Raw genomic sequence first — 20,174 nt, forward strand, 5'->3', positions numbered from 1 at the left:
CAATTTTTTTTTAATTTTTTACCTCCCAATCCGAAATCTGATCGAACCTAATATATATATTTAATGTCTGAACTTAATTCGAACTGAATGAGAAAAAAATCGATTCGAACCAAATTGGACATTATGGTTTTGAATTAGGTTTTGGATTTCTCAAATTTTTTTCTCACCCCTAATACCAACCAATGAATGATTGGTTCAAGTAATAAAAATAGTGTTTCTTTCTTTTCTATTATTTAGGTTTGGTAGGAAACTGGAACTAGATAAAGATCATAAAATAGGACGGTATAAAGTTTTCCCTACTGCATCATCGATAAGTAGGTTCAAAATAAAAATAGAAGGGTCATGAAATAACACAAAAGGGTTTTCCTAATATTTAGAAGTTGTAAAGCGGTCACTACCAAAACGAGCCAAAGCGTCAGTGTAAATGTTTCCCTCCTTGAAGGTATGCATGACTTCACAGCAACTAATTCCTCGTAACAACTTCCTACAATCATCGATTAAAGGTTGCTAACATAGGTTAGGAGTGGATTGGTTTTTTATTAAAGAAATGATAGCAACAACATCTATTTCCACATCCAGGTTAGAATACATTGGCTAAATTATGGGCTCTCAGGGATGGGTTAAGTATTTAGGTTTGAATCCATTAAGAGATAGTGAAAAATTAGTTTCTTATGAATTTATTAGATTTAACAAAAATAAACTTGTTTGAATCAATTTGGAGAAAGAATGTATTGAGTAAAAATAAAAAATTCTTACAACTAAATAAAACAAAATATTAGATGTACTTTTTTTTTGTAATTAATAAATTTCATAAATACTTTCATGGTTAAAAAAAAAAAAAGTGACTCAAAGGAAGGATAGAGAGATGCTACATTATTTCCAACACATTTTGACTTTGAAGTCATCATGCACAAATGCATCTAGAAGCGAAATTAGGGAAACCCAAAGCATATTCAATGTCTTATATTCTTCATTAGTGTAATAGACATTAAAGTCAATATTTTTAGACCACTCAAACAACCCAATATTTTAAAAATTGTTCAAATGGATGAAATAAATGTAGATAAGTAATTTTCCAATTTGTAATGAATTGGAGTATGACAGTGTGTTCCAAGGGCAATATAAGTGACAAATTGACGGATCCAATTGGTTTTAAATTGAATGATTTCAAGTTAAAATTATTTTTTTTTCAAGTTTTATTTTGTTTAAATTGGACTAAATTGAGTTTTTGGATTGGATTAATTGTTGCCACCTATATACAATGTAAGGCAATATCTTTTTGTTTGTGGAAAGGGAAGGGGAAAATAGAATTATTGAGCATCAATTTACATCTATATGATTTTTTAGGAGAAAATCTAGGAGTGAAAAAAAATTAAAAAAATTGAAAACCGATTCGAAATTGTAATATTTGATTTGGTTTCGTTTTTTTTCCTTATTCGATTTAGATTAAATTTAGATATTACATATATATATATATATTATGTTCGGATTGGATTTCAAATTAGAAGTGAAAAAAAATAAAAAAAAATAATATATTTTTATTAATTTTTATAAAATAATTATTGTATATCTAAATCTATTCAAATATATTAATTAAAAATTATATTAAAATAACATATGAAAAATTTTTAATTTAAAAAATTGCTAAATCAAATTGGCTTGAAATGCAAAGAAATTCGAATTTGAATTAAATTTTAAAAATTTATAATTTTATATATTATCTAAAAATTTGAATTGCATCCAATCCAAACCGACCCATTCTCACCCGTTGAAAATCCAATCTTCTTTCAAATTAAAGGTTGCATTATTTTTTTGGTATTCATAGATGGCATGTGGGCAAATCCATTGCAAATGGCATATCAATTGCCTAAAAGCACATCTCATATAGTAATAAACCTATTGCATTGATTCATCTTATTATAACATCTCATAAATTTCTTTATCCAATAGTGTATCCATGTTAAAGTTTATTGGAGATTATTTAAAAAGAAAACATATTAAAGGATGCACATATAGAAAATTTTATAATCACGAAAGCAAAACTAAGAAATTTTTTTTTTCATTTGGAGGGAGGGATTCGTATTTAATTATTTATTATATTATATTAAACATCTACTATAATTATTTAATTTTTTGTATTTAATACATTATTTTTATCAAATAAAAAAAATGCACTAATTATACTTCCGTTTTGTTGACTATCACATAAAACCAGTTCAGTTAAAAAAAAAAAAAAATCTTTCTTTTCGAGGCTTTACTCTTATCCACGAATTCAGGAACAGACACGGCCAGGCCCTTCCAACAGACCAATGAACAAATCTCCGCCAACATCACCTCAAAATCTTCCTGACCCAACACTCCCCCTCAATTTTTCAATAATTACGAAACCGCCACCCACTCCAATGGCAACCGATTCCTTTTTCTTTTTTTTTTTTCTTTTTTTGAAAGAATGGCAACTGGTTTTAGAATATCCTTAATTACAGCCAACATATACGAGAAAATTAAATTCTCGTAGCTTCGATTAAAGGAGAAGAATTTACTCGTATATTTGGGTATTCACATGGATACAACTTTGCTGTAAAGGCCTTCAAACTCACGTTTTCTCCGCTTTATGACTTTAGCCGACCTGACATTAAATCCAACATTATCCAAACTTCGATAAGGGAAACATTTTAATTAGGTAGCCAATTTCTTTTCTTGTCTACTCACAGTGATTAATATCTGACGTTTTCAATCTAATCTTTTTCCCAACTGTCGTTCACCGACTCCTTCTCTCCAACACAATCTTAATTGTGGTCTGGTTTTGCAAACATAGTGTGTTGAAAACATTACTTATTTCTAAGACCCAAATTTTGTTTTGCTTTTTTTTCACTTCTATTTTGTAGAAATTAAAACCTCGATTAGAAAATAATGTTGGATTTACGTGAAACTTGGTTTAAAAACTATAGTAATTTGGATTAAAAAAATAGGTTGTCTATTTGTCTTTGTTTCAATTGTGGTGGGAGTGACCTGATCTGACCCCACCAAGTTTGATTACTGAAGTTTTTTGGTAATGGTGGATGTTAAAGGAGACTCGATCACAAAGAGAACAGTATAAATTTTTTTTCTATCTACATCCTACGTGTATTAAGAAAACGAAATGTAGTAATAATATAATTTTGAATTTTGTTGATTAAAAATTAAGATATGATTTTTTTTTGACAGCTCAACGTCTCTCCTTTCTCAAGAATATTATGAATCTGTCTTTTTTTATTTTTTCTCTATATAAGGACCTCCAATGCTACTCTAAAACCTCTATCTTCTTTCGTTTGGCTTATTCACTCAAGTCCTAGAATTGCTTGATTTCTTTCTTTGTGTTAATCGCCTCTTCCAATCTTATATTTCCCTCTTCTTTTCCTGGTTTTGAGTTTGTTTCTTTACAATTGAAGTCAAGAAAGATCGAAAACATGCCGGCTGTAGGAGGAATTGGCCCGGGTAGCGGCAAGGAGTACCCGGGAAACCTTACCCCATTCGTCACTATAACATGTATTGTTGCAGCAATGGGGGGTTTGATTTTTGGTTATGATATTGGGATTTCTGGTAATATTTCAAACATTAAAAAAAAAATAGAAAAAACTTTTCTTTTCTTATCTTTGTTTTGTTTTTGTTTGCTTTAGGTAGAAATTAATGGTTTTTGGTTTTTGACAGGTGGAGTGACAACCATGACTCCTTTTCTTCAAAAGTTCTTCCGAAAAGTTTGGGAGAAGAAGGAAGCTGATAAGTCGACAAATCAGTATTGCCAATATGATAACGAAACCCTGACTATGTTCACATCGTCACTCTATTTGGCTGCTCTTTTGGCTTCCCTGGTAGCTTCCACTGTCACCCGTAAGTTTGGAAGGAAATTGTCCATGCTTTTTGGTGGTCTGCTTTTCTTCGCCGGAGCTCTTATAAATGGCTTTGCTAAAGCGGTTTGGATGTTGATTGTTGGTAGAATGTTACTTGGTTTCGGTGTCGGATTTGCCAATCAGGTAATAACCATTATCTAACTTTCAAAGCTCGTGATCTTAATTTTGTGTTCGTATTTGTTTTTGTTTCTCTTCGCTGTTTGGATCCAGAGATTCCGTAAGTCGAGTTTTGTTTTATTTCATTGCAAGTTGTTCGTAAAGAACAAAAAAGGTGCTGTCCGAGAATAGTGACAAAAATTCATGTTTCATTCCTTTTGTACTTTGGGGTTCATTTTTTTTTAGATTTTTGTTGGGTTTTTTTTATCGTGTAACGTGTATCTTTGTATTCCTGATCTTTGCTGTGTTTTTCATCAGATCTGTTTTTAAGATGGTTCAGAGTATTAACAGATCAGACAATTTTATTGGCTTGGAAACTGACAAGAAAAAAACATGTCTTTACAAAACTTGTTTCTGATCCAGATATGAGCTTTTCTATTCCTTTTTACTGTATAAAATCTGGGTTTGCCTTTTTTTTTCCCGACACTGGAACTGACCAGTCCTCTTTAAGCTTGAATTTCTTGATCTGAGAATTCAGCAATAACTCACCATTGAATTTCCAATAAATGGTTTAAAGAGTTATGAAGCATGAAAACGGTGTTTATATTTTATTATCGGTATTTTTCCTGGTCAGACATGGCTTGTATTTCCTTGCGTGACACATATTTGCACTAATTTTCGCTAAAGCTTACTCGTTGATGCAACGGGCGATGAATAGAAAATTGAAATACGATGTTGGCTTATTATTGAATCAAATACTATATTATAAAAATGAAAATTGTGCTTTTAAAATGTCTTGTTTTTCTACAAGCATGACTTCGATGTATTGAACAGAATTTTTTTTTTTGGCCAATGACGTGTTGAAAAGAAATTAAGTTCTGTTTTTAATCCAGTAGACATTGACACAAAGCCGTATCGTGTGGTGGCTTAGCAAAGACATTTTTTGCATTATTTTAGTTTACTAAAATAATGGAGGTTGGTAATTTAGTTTTGACTAATTCTTTTTTTTTTTTTTTGGGTGTAATTTTTACAGTCTGTGCCACTGTACCTCTCTGAAATGGCCCCCTACAGATACAGAGGAGCATTGAACATTGGGTTTCAATTATCAATTACAGTTGGAATCCTTATTGCCAACGTGCTGAATTATTTCTTTGCTAAGATCAAAGGCGGCTGGGGATGGCGCCTGAGTTTGGGTGGTGCAATGGTCCCTGCCCTTATCATCACAGTTGGATCTCTAATCCTCCCAGATACACCGAACTCCATGATTGAACGTGGTCAAACTGAGGAAGCCAAAGCGAAACTTAAGAGAATTCGTGGGGTTGATGATGTTGATGAGGAATTAAGAGACCTTATCGCTGCCAGTGAAGCATCAAAGCTAGTTGAGTACCCTTGGAGTAACTTGTTGCACAGGAAGTACAGGCCTCATTTAACCATGGCCATCTTTATTCCCTTCTTTCAACAATTAACTGGCATTAATGTGATCATGTTTTATGCTCCTGTATTGTTTAACACAATTGGTTTCGGAGCCGATGCTTCCCTCATGTCCGCTGTGATCACTGGTGTTGTTAATGTTGCTGCAACATTGGTTTCCATCTATGGTGTTGATAAGTGGGGAAGGAGATTCCTTTTCCTAGAGGGTGGAGTGCAAATGTTGATCTGCCAGGTACTTGATTTATCAACATGAAAACCAATCAACAACAATTGGTGCTAAAATGTGTTGTACTAAAATTTATCTTTGCTGCTTTTTTCAGGCTGTTGTAGCAGCTTGCATTGGTGCTAAGTTTGGAATTAACGGAAACCCTGGTGAATTGCCCAAATGGTATGCCATTGTTGTGGTGCTTTTCATCTGCATTTACGTGGCAGGATTCGCCTGGTCTTGGGGACCCCTTGGATGGCTGGTGCCTAGTGAAATTTTCCCATTGGAAATCCGATCAGCTGCACAAAGTATCAATGTGTCTGTCAACATGATCTTCACATTCGCAGTGGCTCAAGTGTTCTTAACCATGCTCTGTCACTTGAAATTTGGGCTCTTCCTTTTCTTCGCCTTCTTTGTGGTGCTAATGTCCATCTTTATCTATTATTTCTTGCCCGAGACAAAGGGTATTCCAATTGAAGAGATGAACCAAGTATGGAAGTCACACTGGTACTGGTCCCGATTCGTCCAAGACCTTGATTACCCCAATGGAGGTATGGAAATGAGCAAGGGAGGCCAGGGTCCAAAGAATGTGTAACTCAACCCTGGATTAATTATATTACTTTTTCCTTGTTTTTCAAATTTAGCTCTTGTAGTAGTACATATTATTGGTATTCAAGGTCATATAAATTTGTTCCTGATTAAAAAACGTCAGTGTACAAGTCTGTTGTGCTTTGTTTCAACCAGAAGTTTCAATATATAAACAGGATTAATGTCCATGAACCGTTTACCGATGACAATTCCACAGCACGAATGATTTGGTTGGAGTACAATTTTCTCAAGAATCTCTTATTTCTCCATGTTATATAATTATTGTTGCTTTTCTACTGCTCCTATTTTAATTTTGAATGACAAACTCCCAATGATTAAGTGTCTTGACTCATTGGCCATTTCTCTCTTTCCTTATTTATTTTTTAGCTTCATCGAATATTTAACTGGGAATCCAGAAAACTATCGAAATTAAACAAAAAAAAAAAGATCATTGACAACTCATATAACGATGATGAGATATTTGACTAGAAAATATCAATGCATGTATCCAAGTCTTGGTTCAATGAATGGCAGTTCTTTGTACCAAATTGCCTACCTGGCAGATTCTTCGCTTATTTTGCAATGGATTCGGATTAATCATAACAATGCATTTTCCCTTGATAAAAAAACACGAGCAAACTATGATAACAACGTCCAGAAAAGTAGCTCTCTAAGCATAACTAACCAGGAAACTGAATTGTCTTGATGAAGTTGTTAAAAAGCAGAAAGCTCAACTATCTTTTTAAGGGAAATATGGCTGATCCATATAACTTCTCATGATTGTCGTTTTCAAATGAGATTTCTTCTAGCATCATATGATTTTGCTTGATTCTGTTCAGTTTCCTATGAGCTTTCTTTGCCATTGTTTTACTCAATTTCTTGTCAATGCTGCAATTAGCCAGTCCAAACTATTTGATGAAATCAAAGCAAAGGTATCTTACTCAAAGATCAGTTTATATACATCTCCCAAAATCACACCAGGATTTTGATCCATTTTCATTTAATTAATTGATAATGGATTCTTGAGTCATATTCTTCTCCCTAATTTTTTATAACAAGGTAAAAAGACAAATTCGGAAACATTATATATTTTAAGTAGTGAATTGGATTAAATTCCATATTCCTATATCCGTCAAGTTGCTATCTTTTATTATTCTTCATATTTTCAATTTAAAAGAGAAGATAATTGCCCTTTTGATGTTTGGAAAAAAAAAAGAACCCATTGCTTTGTTGTGCTAATGGCATTCACTAAAAAAGTAGTTACTTGGCTGAAATACTAGTGGCAAATAGCAAATTCATCATAAGACTATACAACAAATGGATAAAACACTCTCATCATCAGATTTCCACAACTTTACTCCAAGTGGAGAATCAAAAAGTTTCACATGCTTTTGGAGTGGGATTTTCTTTTTTTATAGTTTCACCATGTAACAATGAAACTTGTAGATAAGCATTGGGTGAATGAGTTGAAACGAAATTAAAACAAAGGAGGGCAAAATCTTTTGAAGAAAAGGGATGGATGGTCAATTTGATCACGCTCTTACACTGAGGCGAAAGAAGAATCGCATGAGTATGCATTTATTGTTTGCCTCTTTCAAGTCCCAGAAACCTCCCCTTTTCAAGAGACATATGTTTTTTACTTTTGGATAAGATGGAAAAGCAGTGGAATTTAATTTTTGGTTACTTGTCCCTCTCTATCTCTCAATATTTTTGGTGATAAAAGAACTTGGGTATCATATGCTAATGCTATCCCTTTGTTTTAGATGTTGTTGCTCCATCACATCTTCTTTTTTCTTTTCCTCATCTTTATGCAACAGAGCATGTTTCCCCTCTCATCTTTCTATTCACCACAACATGCAATTCATATTCCCTCTTTCAATTTTTGTTTTTTGAGTAAGCAATAATTGTTAATATTTTAAGATCCAATCATGTAATATACATGTAACTATAAATAACTAGTAGATTAGTGTTAAAAATGGTAAATTAGGAGTGCTCATTTTTCAAAATATTATTTGGTAATGATGATCAAAACACACCTTCCCCCTTCAAACCATCTAGAAAAAAGATTGGGGCCACTTAAACATGAAAAAAAAAAAAGGCAATTAACGGTCACATTCATCATCAATGCATGTTTGACAAACATCAGCGTGGTTGCTTCCACAATTTTAGTGCACCAAAAATAAAAAAATAAAAATGCACAATCACATCCACACCAAGAAATCCAATTTGTTTGGTCGCTTTTCAACCAGGAAGAAAGAACTACTCAGCTTCTTTAACTAACCAAACATTTAATTTGAATAAGACAAGTGATTATGGACCTTGCATAACAATTATCAACATCATTCCCTGGAATATGATCCCCTTTGGACTTTTTTTTTTTAAATAATTAAAAGTAAAGAAAAAGAAAAAGTTGTTTACGGGCCTGACCTTTGTCATGAATACCTAGAAAGATGAATATGGGCCTTGCAAGTCAGTCCATAGCATGATGGGCCTAAATTGTACCTGTAGGCTTACATTACTGGCTCATAGTGCCTAATTATACTCTGGTTATTCACAGCCTAGTCTAAATAGCCCGTTCTTTACCATTTAGTTTTACTTATTTATTTTATTTATTTAAGGAGGATTCGAATTCTGCTCATTAAATACGAATCATGTCCCAACCAATTGAGTCAAATGTTCGAGTGCTCTTTACCATTTAGTTTCTGTTACCAATTGTTTTCCTCGATGCAAGCAAAAGTAGAAGGTTTTAATTTCCTATAAAAACAAAATAATCAGATCGGTGATTGCAATGGAAGAAAATAAATGTAATGAATTGAAATTCCTAGAATTCTTATTAGGAAACAAGGGATAATGGCTGCAGCTGTGGACATAATCCAGTAGGTAGCAGGTTATACTAAAAGGAACCGACTTGGAGAAAATTTTATCCTCTCGCCTTTATTTATGGACTTTGAATCATAAGAGGATTAAAATTTTCTTATTGGATTAGCTGCTTGATTATGCTTTTCCAGCAATGCAAAGCCATTGACCAATAAAAAGTGAATCACACTCGAGGTTGGGGTTGATTGAGTCGAAGAATGCAGTGGTCAAGTTGAACATCTTTGTTACAGCAAAGCATGTGTCGCCACTCACTACCCCATAGACCTTGTTACAGCTTGGGCCGCTCTTCTTTCCCTTTAGAACTGCACATTTCAATACATTTGATCAATTATAATACTAAACATCAACGAAAAATTCTAAATATTCAGATTTTAGTTTATGATTTGAGACATACGCCCAATTTCTCGGCTTTCAGCCATGGAGACAATGATCAAAAGTGCAACGATCAAGACAAAGTTTGTGATCATGGCAATTTTGTTAGACTTTGCCATTTTTGTTGTTTCTTTTCTGTTCCTTTCCTTGGCTTGTGAACCTGTTCTGCTCTTTTGTGGAGCAACTTCCTGGATTAAACTCCTATTTATAGCAAAAATTCATCTTAGTAACACACTAAAGTGTCAACAATCCGTTAATATCTGAGTGGTAATTGGCTAATTGCCTAGTTGGCAAACAAGAGGCCGGCTTGTCTTTGTGATCTACTCTCATTCCATGGCGGATTAGACTAAGACAAAGCAATTATAATTACTAAGATTAAGAATATTTGAAGGGGCATAGCGGAGAGGTCTTCAATTTGCATCGCTTTCCTAATGGCCTAAAGGCTATCAGCCTATCAGTTTAGCTCTATCTTAGCTCCGACCCAGATGTGCTGAAAAAGATAGACACAAATAAGCGTATAAAGACGAGGATGACGATAAGGACTATGACCCTCCGGTCGAAAGATGACAGAAGGCTATCTTTCATGATCATTTTGTATGTTAAGACTTAAAAGCCCTTTTGTGTGTTCTGCAATTGCCACTGGGGGCTATTTGGTTTTCTGAATTTAATAAATTGCTAGTCATTCAGTGTGAAGATTCTGCTCAAAATTCATCAGTTGTTATCATTTTCCGTTGTCGCCACGGTGGAAGTGGAAGTGTTGCCACAGGCATATATTCCTTGTTCTATAGTTAAGTTAATTAAAATTGATTGGTTTGGAATTTGGATACAGGAACTGGAAAAGGACTGCAACTAAAATTTACCAATACAGAACAAGGAAAGAGCTAATAAACCCAATTATTGCCACAGACATTAATCAAAATAAAGAAGAAATTAAGATCCATCCAAGTATTTCTTCATTTTTTCATAGTTTTTACATGCCAAATTCTTGGCTGTCTAATAATACTGTAGTTCCTGTAATGATGCTCTTTAAGAATAACAAGGAGGCGATCACTGGTTAGTATTTTTTGGAATCCAGGCCATCTATGCTATGGACTAGACTGTTCCAACAAGTGGGTGTAAAATTGGTTGATTGCTCCATCTTCTCACTTAATCAGAGGCTAGCTTTGTGTCCAGCAATTCTAGTACATCACCCTGTGAAGAGATTCTTCAGTCTGATTTCTATTAACCTCTTGGGTTTTGCCCCTGGAATAAAGTCTATCATCTGATGAACTCAGCAGAAAAATACTTTCTCTTGCTGGCGTTAATAGGTCGAAGGCTGGAATTCCATTTGGAGCTACAATCTCTTTAACCTGCCACTGCCGCTACACTAGCTGCCATGCAAACTCAGCTCAAATAACTCATCTTTACTTATGCCTAGTTTCTCACTTTCTCTAGATTTGAAACTTATCCTTGTTTCTTCTAAGCCTTCTGAACACGAGGATCAGGAACCCCAAATATATGGACTGTTCGAAAAAATAAATAAGAGAAGAAAAATAATAAAAAAAAAAATTTAGCTTATGTGAAGAATATTTTTTTAAAAGTAATTATATCTTTAGGATATAATAAAGTTTCAAATTTTTTAGTCAAAAGTTGTAAAAATAGTTATACTAAAAGATTTATTTATAATAAATAAACAGACATAAATTTTTATTCAAATAGTTATAATCTTTTGTATAATCAAGATTAATTTTATGAATAATAATCTATATATATTCAAATAGTTATAGTCAATGTTATATGATAATTATTTGTGTTCAAATATAATTATTTAAAATATGAATAAAACTAATACAAAAATTAATTTTATTCATCAATAATTAAATCTTTCTATCAAATATGAGATGTATTATATTCTAAACTACCAACAATCTCATACTAGTTTAGAATGTTAGTGTTTAATTTTTACGTTTTACATAAACAAATATTAAAAAAAGAAGAAGATATCTCTCGATTTAAACCTTCAATTAGCATATATATCTTAAAATTCTAACGAAGTTGAAGGTGTTCGTAGATTAAACATCAACTCTTAGTGTTAGAATTGAAGATATAATACACATAATACTTATTTATTTTTCTGTCAGAGGTTTATAATCACTTTTAGCACTATTATGGTCATATGCTTATATTATTCATAAACATTTATAAGAGGGACATCAATTCTTTTTGTTAAAGCAGCATCACTTTTATGTTTATATATGTAAAGTTTTCATTATATCTCTATTGTTTTAAATATTTAAAATACTATTAAGAATATAAAAACTCATCCTCTCTACACAATGGATCATGTTAGTTTCTAAAATTTGAATAAATTTTATTAGTACTTAACAATAACTTATTTTTATCTATTAAACTTTATAATTAAAGGTTACAAATTCAAAGTTGGGTTCCCATTATTAGTGTCCAATAGTAAGGGTTTAAATACATTCTACTTGTAGTACTATTAACTAAATATATTGGAATTCAATTTTCTTTTATGGTTATTATCCCTACTTGAAATTGAATCTCTAATATAATCACTTTAAGCTAATATGTCTAAACATTTAATTTTGCATATTATTTATATGCTCCAGACATTACTGCTTCGTTCTTATCATTTTAAGAAATAGTTGGTTTTGGTTGTGACCGTAACTCTATACTCATAAATTTCAATAATTCTATTTTCGTACTTTTATATGTCTTTAATACAATTATACTTTTAGTACAATTGGATAAACTCAATGAATAAATCAAACTATTTTAGTCATTTTAAGATTTTTAAAGACCTTTTTATGACTTTATTTTAATAAATGTTTAAATTATTAGTTTGTATAATTTACTTATAAAATTATACTAAAATCTTACAACATTATAGTAGTAATTTTTATTTTTTTTATTCTTATCACTTCCACTATATGCAAGTATGCATTCTTTTATTAAAGAATATCTCATTCAATTATCAAGATATTACACATACTTAATCAAGTTACCATTTCATTTATCTTTTTCACTATTTGATGATTTTTTTTAAGTAGAAGGCCTCTAAATTCACCTTTAGTAAAAAATAACTAGCAAATATTCTATATCTTAATATTTCTTTTTCATAAAAGTTTCAAAACTTTTATATTTTAACTCAACATAAGAGTTTACATTAATAAACAGATTTTAAATATAATCATACTTCTATAGTCTTCTTTCAAGACTTTTAATGTCAGTTCATAAATACTTATATGAATTCATTTCATCATGAACACTACTAATATATATATATATATATATATATTACCATATACAAAATCATTTTCATCACTCAAATGTATCAAATAGCATTCCTTTTGTTATTATAAAAGTTTTTACATTCACAAGATTTTTTAATCACTTTTGGCTTTCAAAGTAAATATACTTTAAAATTTTTACTATATTTCAAAATTTTTAATAAAATCATAAATGATAAATCATTTGTACAATTCATGAATTAGATCATATACAAAACAAAAAATTACCACAATGTGATCAAGACTATGGCATTAATTTTGGCTTATGACTATTTTAAGCCAACCATAATAATCCACATTATACCTATAAATTATGTAGATTTGGCTATTAAAGTTATCTCATTTATAGTAATGGCTTTTAATTAAAATCAACTATCTCAAATGTTATCATGAGTTTTCAATGTATATATTAATTGGCCAATAGCCAATTCTAAGTTCATGACTATTAAGATCTTTAAACTTGATTTTAAAATTTTATGAGAACTTTATTTCTTCACCATTTTGTAGCCTATATATCTCTATTATTTACCACTTTTAATTGGTCATAACATTTTCGAATATATAATAAATTCAAACTTTACTCATATGACCAATATACCTATTTACAAAGAGAATCCATAGTATATTTAACTCTAATTTCAAATATGTTCATATCTAGATCATCATACCAATACAAGTCATGAAACATGAATTCAAATAATCATTTGCATAAAATAGAATAAACGATAATTATAATATCAATTCAACTCATATTTCATGCAAAAATTCGTGATGAATTTACATTGGTTAAATCACTGATTGACTAACTCTAAGCCTTACGATTTTCACAAACCAATATTGTTATTTAAGCCTATATGTTAATATGGTGCATAACCAACCACATCCTTACCATTGTCATGAAACTATTGAAAACCTTGAAAACTTGTTCACTTTTCATTATAATAGCTTGTAAAAGGTCATTTTTTTTTGGTACAATAAGCAACAAAATCTTTATTATCTTTAACCAATAATGTATTAATTGGATGATGGCATTATATCTCCATAGTCTATATCTTTCTTATATGTATAAGAAAAAAAATTTCATCTCATTTAGTTCATTTTTGTAATATATGGTAAACTGTACCAATATTCTCCATGCTATCACAAAATGAAATTAAACTCATGCATGTATTGGTGCCTTTGGAATATTGAATTTACATGTTCTTTTCTAATTTATAAACATGCCTAATTAGACATTGATGAGCATCCATCAAAATGTTAGTAACCGACAAACGCTTTAATATTTTTTAATGACATGCTTTTTCATTTAATCAATATCCCATATGCGAAAAGTAACAATACTTTTTTGTAACCATTAATTAACTCTTTGATGGCTATTTATAATTTCAACTTTGTGATTGTTCATAATAAAAGTTTATTTTGTAAAATCACTTCTAGTGTAATACATCTAGTAGGCAAAAATACCTATCACATTGCCCATGTTTTTTTATAATAATAATTATTTGATTTATTATCTACCAATTAATCCATGAAACACCATATCTTAATAATAATTATTCACATATATCAATTTAATTTTAATTGATTTTCATGAAAATTGAAAACAAGTCAAAATTTAAACCAATAATTAATTTAAAATATATATATCAACATTTGATTTATAAACGACCAACAAAGATAGAACCATACAAATAGCTTAACTCAACTTATTATTTCAATTTTGGTGTCATGATTTAAAAATAAAACTAATCTTGCAGTCAAATCTTATTTTTTACATATATTTTTCACTTATATTTAATTTTTCATGGTAAATACCTTTACTTATTTTCAATTGTTTACATAAAAACTATGGGACAATGTGCCTATTCTATAAATACCAAGACATGACAATTAAATAATCGATCATTCCATGAGAATTCAATTTAATTCGTTACTTTATAACAAGTGATAATTCTTTTGATCGCAAATCAATTCATGTCTTTCTCTTTTATGTTTTTAGATTATTTTTCATCCCAGTCTTTATAAACATCAATTTTTCAAATAGATATAATGCAATTCATTAAACCTACTGTGGAGTCAATTTTAGCATATGCATAAACTTATACAATGTAATCAATATTTTGCATATTATGTTTTAACTTTACACACTAATGAAATAAATTGTTAAAGTGTTTATTTCATTTAATCAATTTTTTTACCAGCAATTATGCAAAAAATAAAATATATACCTTTAATGCAAATCTTTAAAAAAATTAACTGTAATGCCCACAATTTCACATTGAAAGAATGTGTGAATAAGAAATGATATGTATGTAAAGATCTAAACCCAAACTTGTGAGACACTTTTTGTGGGATAAAACCATGAGACTTTCGGGTTAAAGTAAATAATACTTCGCAGGTTGGATGCGAGTTTTCACAAATGGTATCAGAATAGTCGTCAGTCGATAGGAACTAAATGTTTTATCGTGAGAGTTACTAAATGCTACATGGTGGGGAGCCACCTCTAGAACCCCAACATCTGGTGTGATCTTGGTCTTGTGGTTGGACTCGACTTGACAGGTATGTCAAGCTTTAAAGTTGAGAAGATTGTAATGCTCTCAATTCCACATTAGAAGAATGTATGGATAAAAAGTGATATATATGTAAAAATCTAAATCTAAACTTATGAGGCATCTTTCGTGGAATAAAACCATGAGACCTTCAAATTAAAATAGATAATACCTCACAGGTTGGATGTGAGTCTCCACATTAACATTTTGGTCCATAGAAACATTAATCGTTGACACCTTGAGCCTTCTTTAATACTGATCTCCAAATCATGCCAATTTCTTTTCCTTGTATGTTCCTTATGCAAAATATAACTTTCTTATAATTGTCGTTAAATTGTTAAAAAAAAATAGAAATAATAATAAAAAATATTGATTTTGAAGTGTGAAAAACATTTTATTAAAGGTAATTATGCCTTTAAAATATAAAATCTCAAAATTTTCAATCAAAAGTAGTGAAAATAGTTATACTAAAAGATTAATTTATAATGAATAACCACATAAACTTTTTTTCAAATAGTTATGATCTTTTGTATAATCATAATTTTTATGAATAATAATTTATTTATATTCAAATAATTATGATCATTTATTATATGATAATTATTTGTATTTAAATATAATTATTTAAAATATGAATAAAATTAATTTTTTATCCATGTATCACATTTTAATTTACCAACATAAACAGCAAAGGAAAATTATCAGTTGGCGAGGATGGTGGTTTTGAGGATCCTGTCAACATGGAAACCACGTGGCAACCATGGTTTCTGGTTTTACCCAGTGGCGAATCATTTTTTTTTATTTACTGATTTGGACTCGTCCAAACTCCAAAGAGATTGCTAAGCAGTTTTTTTCCCAGAAATGTCTTACGTGAAAAACGTACAATTGATCGTGCAGAGTATTAAGGAAAGTTGGCTTACTGTCCTTATCTTATCCGCAACCTACAGATACTGTAAAACCAGATAATAAGCATTGGAAAATGAAGGAAAGATGGAAATGAAGGTAGGGTCGTAAGCCATTAACAATGAAAACTATAACAAAAATTCCTAACACAGATGTAGCAACCAGTGCTACTTTTATTGTTAGTAATGAGAAGGCCAAGAAACAGTAGGAATGGAGAGGCCATTGCTGGAGCGACTTGCGTGTCCTGCCTATTAGAGCCAAAGGAAAGCCAACAGTTTTCACTCTCCTTCAACGTTGCAAGTTGTGGCGCCTTGGCCCAACCCTACAAATAAGTACAAGAAACGGCTGGATTTATCCCAAATAAAAAACAGAAACAAAAAAACACTACATTAGTTGCCCGTCGTCGACGATTAGAAACGATGTAGCATCTAAATATCATGTCCAGAAACGGGCTTCAAATTATATTCAACCTGATTTATCTATGCATTCGCAACGACTAGCATCAGCTCCGGCTAGGGAAGAACAGAAGAGAACATCTTCCATCCCATATCTAAATAGCTTTGTAAGATTACAAAAGCAGTGGAAAAATTGTTAACACGAACTACCCCAAATGTGAAACAATTTTAGAGATAATTGATGCGAACATTGTAGAATACGCATTGAAACAATCCTACTCACTTTGAGATCCATTTAGTGTATTACATCCCATGAACAATCCTAATCACATTATCTACAACGCGAATGGAAACTAGCCAAGTTTCAAGTCTCCAATTATAGAAAATTCAGCTCACTTTTATACAACAAAAGATTTGAATTTCCTAATCATTCTTCCAAGACAACACCCTCCACGTTACATGAAAAGATTTGAGAGGTATAAGCTAGAGACAATTATATAAAATTTCAATCACACGACAAAGAAACTGATGAAGAATTGCCACTTTAAACTGAGTCTACTCCTTCAACCTGCTGTCGAGCAAGGTATCTTTCCCTTCGCTCCCTCTGCACAATAGAAATTTACAGCCATAAGTAATGCATATCATACAAGTAAAACATTTATAAGCATTAATTTGCATCAAATAATTACAAGAAAACTTACCCATTCATCTATGACAAGTCCTTCCCCAATAATCTTTGGAACTGAATCCTCTGGAGGCTTTTTGCGTGCCTCAAGTGCAGCATCGGCATCAGCTAATTGGCGCTTCAATTTTTCCATTGCCTTCATAAAGTCACAAGGCACAAACCCATAAATATTTAGGCTAATTAGTTTGCTACAATATTGGTAATTTGGTATGCATGTCAAGTATGGTGCAGGTGGAAAGTATTGACATGCAAATGTCTAAAGGCTGAAGCATGTGCAAATAAGGGCACATATATCTGTGGATAAGATAGTAAGATGCTAACAGGACTTACAGGACAAGAGCGCCCGGGATCTAGAAAAACAACCCGTAATATTTGCTCTACTGCTACTTGATCCTTCTGCTCATCAAACTGCATTCAGATAGGTAGAGAAGCAGTCAACAGTGTAGGTGGTAAAAGAACATTCTCAACTGTGCATCAAACAAAGGCATCCAGACAACCCAAAAAATGATTGAAAAATCATGCATGCCTCTCTCAAGATGGGCCCAAAATCAGCTTTTGAACAAGAGATGCTCATCCAATCAAGCATGAAAATTGGGCATATGTCACCTTCAAAAGTTGATTTACAACAATAAAAGGACATCTCAATGACAAAAATGCAAAAAAAAAATCTTGCCATAAAGCACAGTAGTTTCTTTAGCTGCAGACAGCAGGTACAAATCCCAAAAAGAAGAATATTGGATATAGAAGCTTTGTTCCATATTGACATTTTATGCTTCAGATTAATACAAGAATCCAATCAAACTATAGCATTAGCACTGCTTATATGTAATGTCATCCCATAAAGTTACTTGTTTGCAAAGAAATTTAAACTATTAATCGTGCAAAGTAAATATTATATGCATCAACAGAATATTACTGTACATTCATCACAAGCTCACAAACATCTAAATGTGATCAAATTAAAGTCTTATTCTTAGTCATCAAGATAGAAAATGGAAATCATGTGAACCATATAAAAACAAAGTTTTATGGGAAAAGTTCTACGCACCAGCTCGGGTACATATTCCATCGGAGCCTTCACCTTGAGACTCATGATTTTAAACTTAACCTTGCTCTTTTGATCCATAGGTTTTTCATTGTTCTCAGGAAGCTCCACAAACTTGAAGACTAGTAAATCCATTCAAAACAGGAAGACGAATTCATAAGAATCTTTCAGAAAATATGAAGAATAGTGAAAAACATATATTAATGCCAATGCATAATATGAACCAGAGGTAAAGGGTTTGCATAAGAGCATAAAGAAGCAGTAATGCCAATGCATAATATGAACCAGAGGTAAAGGGTTTGCATAAGAGCATAGAGAAGCAGTTACCCGTTGCAATGATGCTCTCGCCAGGGGCAAGAATAGCACCTGGAGGGCGCATGAAACAACTCTTTGGTGCTGTTGTTTGAAACTAAACCAGCAGAAACAAAAAGGACTCATTACAAGACTCATCAAAGCAATGGTTATAATATACTACATTTAACCACAACATACCTGCTTCCACATCTAACTCTAACTTATAAATCGTAACATACCAAATATCGACAATAATAAAGAATTACAACAACAGGTGAAAATGAACTGTTTGAAAGGTTAAAGGTGTACCTTGAAAGCAGTATATGACTTGCTGGTGTTTTTTATCCTGACCGCGCTCCTCACCTGTTTGCCAGGCTCATCTTGGAAAAACAAGACAAAATATACAATCAAGAATAATAAAATTGTAATCTGACATTAGTTATTTTACATAGTATATAAAAATAATGGATTTTAATTCTCAATTCATAAATTAAATAGAAAATTTTCTGAATTAAGTCAACAAGTCCTTCTACCTCCTTATTTATAGTCATTTCATTTCACAGTTAAAAAAAAGGATCTTTTTCTATTTCATATCATTAGTAGCAAGAAAAAAAAAATTAAAACTACAGAATTTACAGTCTTTTACCAGCTACTTTAATCAATAATCTTGATTCTCAGAAATCTCTACTCCTAAAAATTTGTCGTCAATTTCCAGAAATAAGCATCAAAATTTTTGCTTTAGCTTTAATCAAACAAATGGAAAATCTAAAATCTGATAATACTAAAAAAGAAGTACATACTTGGAAAATAGAGCTTATTAGCCGGATCAAGCTTGAGGCGACGCCGAGTCGGTAAAAGCGACTTCGCAACGGAGGAAACCGAATTAGCAGAGGCGTGATTGTTCGATCCCTCGACATGGGGTTGACTTTGACTTTGAAGATTCAACGCCGAGGAAGAAGAGGTCGTTGTAGCAGTGTTGTTCCCGGTTTGTCGAAAGGGCAGCTTAAAAAATCCCCAAACTTTTCCATCGGACGGTGACTTTTGCTCAGTTTCTATTGCCATCTCTCTCTCTCTCTCTCACAAGCGCATGTACGGCACCGTTTTCCGCGTTTTCCCAACTTAGAAAAAAACAAAAAAAAAAAACACTTTCCCTGCTATCTGAATCGAGAGCGAGAGAGAGAGAGTCGGATTACAGAGCAGGCAGCGTACTGTATTTGACTCGTAAGAATTTCAAGTCCGTTTCCCCTTTCCTTCTCTTTCGGCCTTTTTAAAGTTTTACCTTTCCGTGCTTGATTAGCTGGAACGATCAACCTTCTCTGTTCTTCCATTTTTTTACTGCTTTTAAGTTTTTTAACTGTCCCAGTTTATTTGAAAACTAACGTTATTCCTCGGTTAATTTCCTTCTCGTTGCAGTTTGTACTTTTGTAGCAGCGGGAAATAGACGTTTCAACGACGACTTTGTGGCGAAAAAAGACTTTGCCCAGGGTTGACAAAGATAAAAAGAGCCAGGTGGCAATTGGAATTTTTTATTGACGTTTTTTGGCTTTGGATTTACGT

The 20,174-nt window shown here is 31.8% G+C and overlaps 2 protein-coding genes across 2 annotated transcripts; one reads left to right on the plus strand and one right to left on the minus strand.

The window, feature by feature from the left end:
• The first annotated feature begins 2,753 nt into the window (after positions 1-2,753).
• On the plus strand, positions 2,754-6,393 carry STP12 (sugar transporter protein 12). The gene is made up of 4 exons (XM_022860262.2): positions 2,754-3,579; positions 3,688-4,010; positions 5,017-5,646; positions 5,735-6,393. The coding sequence occupies exons 1-4, from the start codon at positions 3,447-3,449 to the stop codon at positions 6,212-6,214; spliced, it is 1,566 nt and encodes a 521-aa protein (XP_022715997.2). The 5' UTR covers positions 2,754-3,446; the 3' UTR covers positions 6,215-6,393.
• A 10,464-nt stretch (positions 6,394-16,857) lies between these two features.
• LOC111275113 (PapD-like superfamily protein) lies at positions 16,858-19,863 on the minus strand. The gene is made up of 7 exons (XM_022860263.2): positions 19,418-19,863; positions 18,927-18,997; positions 18,651-18,732; positions 18,327-18,445; positions 17,609-17,686; positions 17,295-17,414; positions 16,858-17,197 (listed from the first exon to the last, which is right to left on the minus strand). Exons 1-7 carry the CDS (start codon positions 19,677-19,679, stop codon positions 17,138-17,140), a joined length of 792 nt encoding a protein of 263 aa, XP_022715998.2. The 5' UTR covers positions 19,680-19,863; the 3' UTR covers positions 16,858-17,137.
• Between the last annotated feature and the right edge of the window lie 311 nt (positions 19,864-20,174).

The sequence above is a fragment of the Durio zibethinus genome, chromosome 26, assembly GCF_047325235.1.
Source record: "Durio zibethinus cultivar Kanyao isolate XHJ-2024 chromosome 26, ASM4732523v1, whole genome shotgun sequence".
Classification (NCBI taxonomy): Eukaryota; Viridiplantae; Streptophyta; class Magnoliopsida; order Malvales; family Malvaceae; genus Durio; species Durio zibethinus.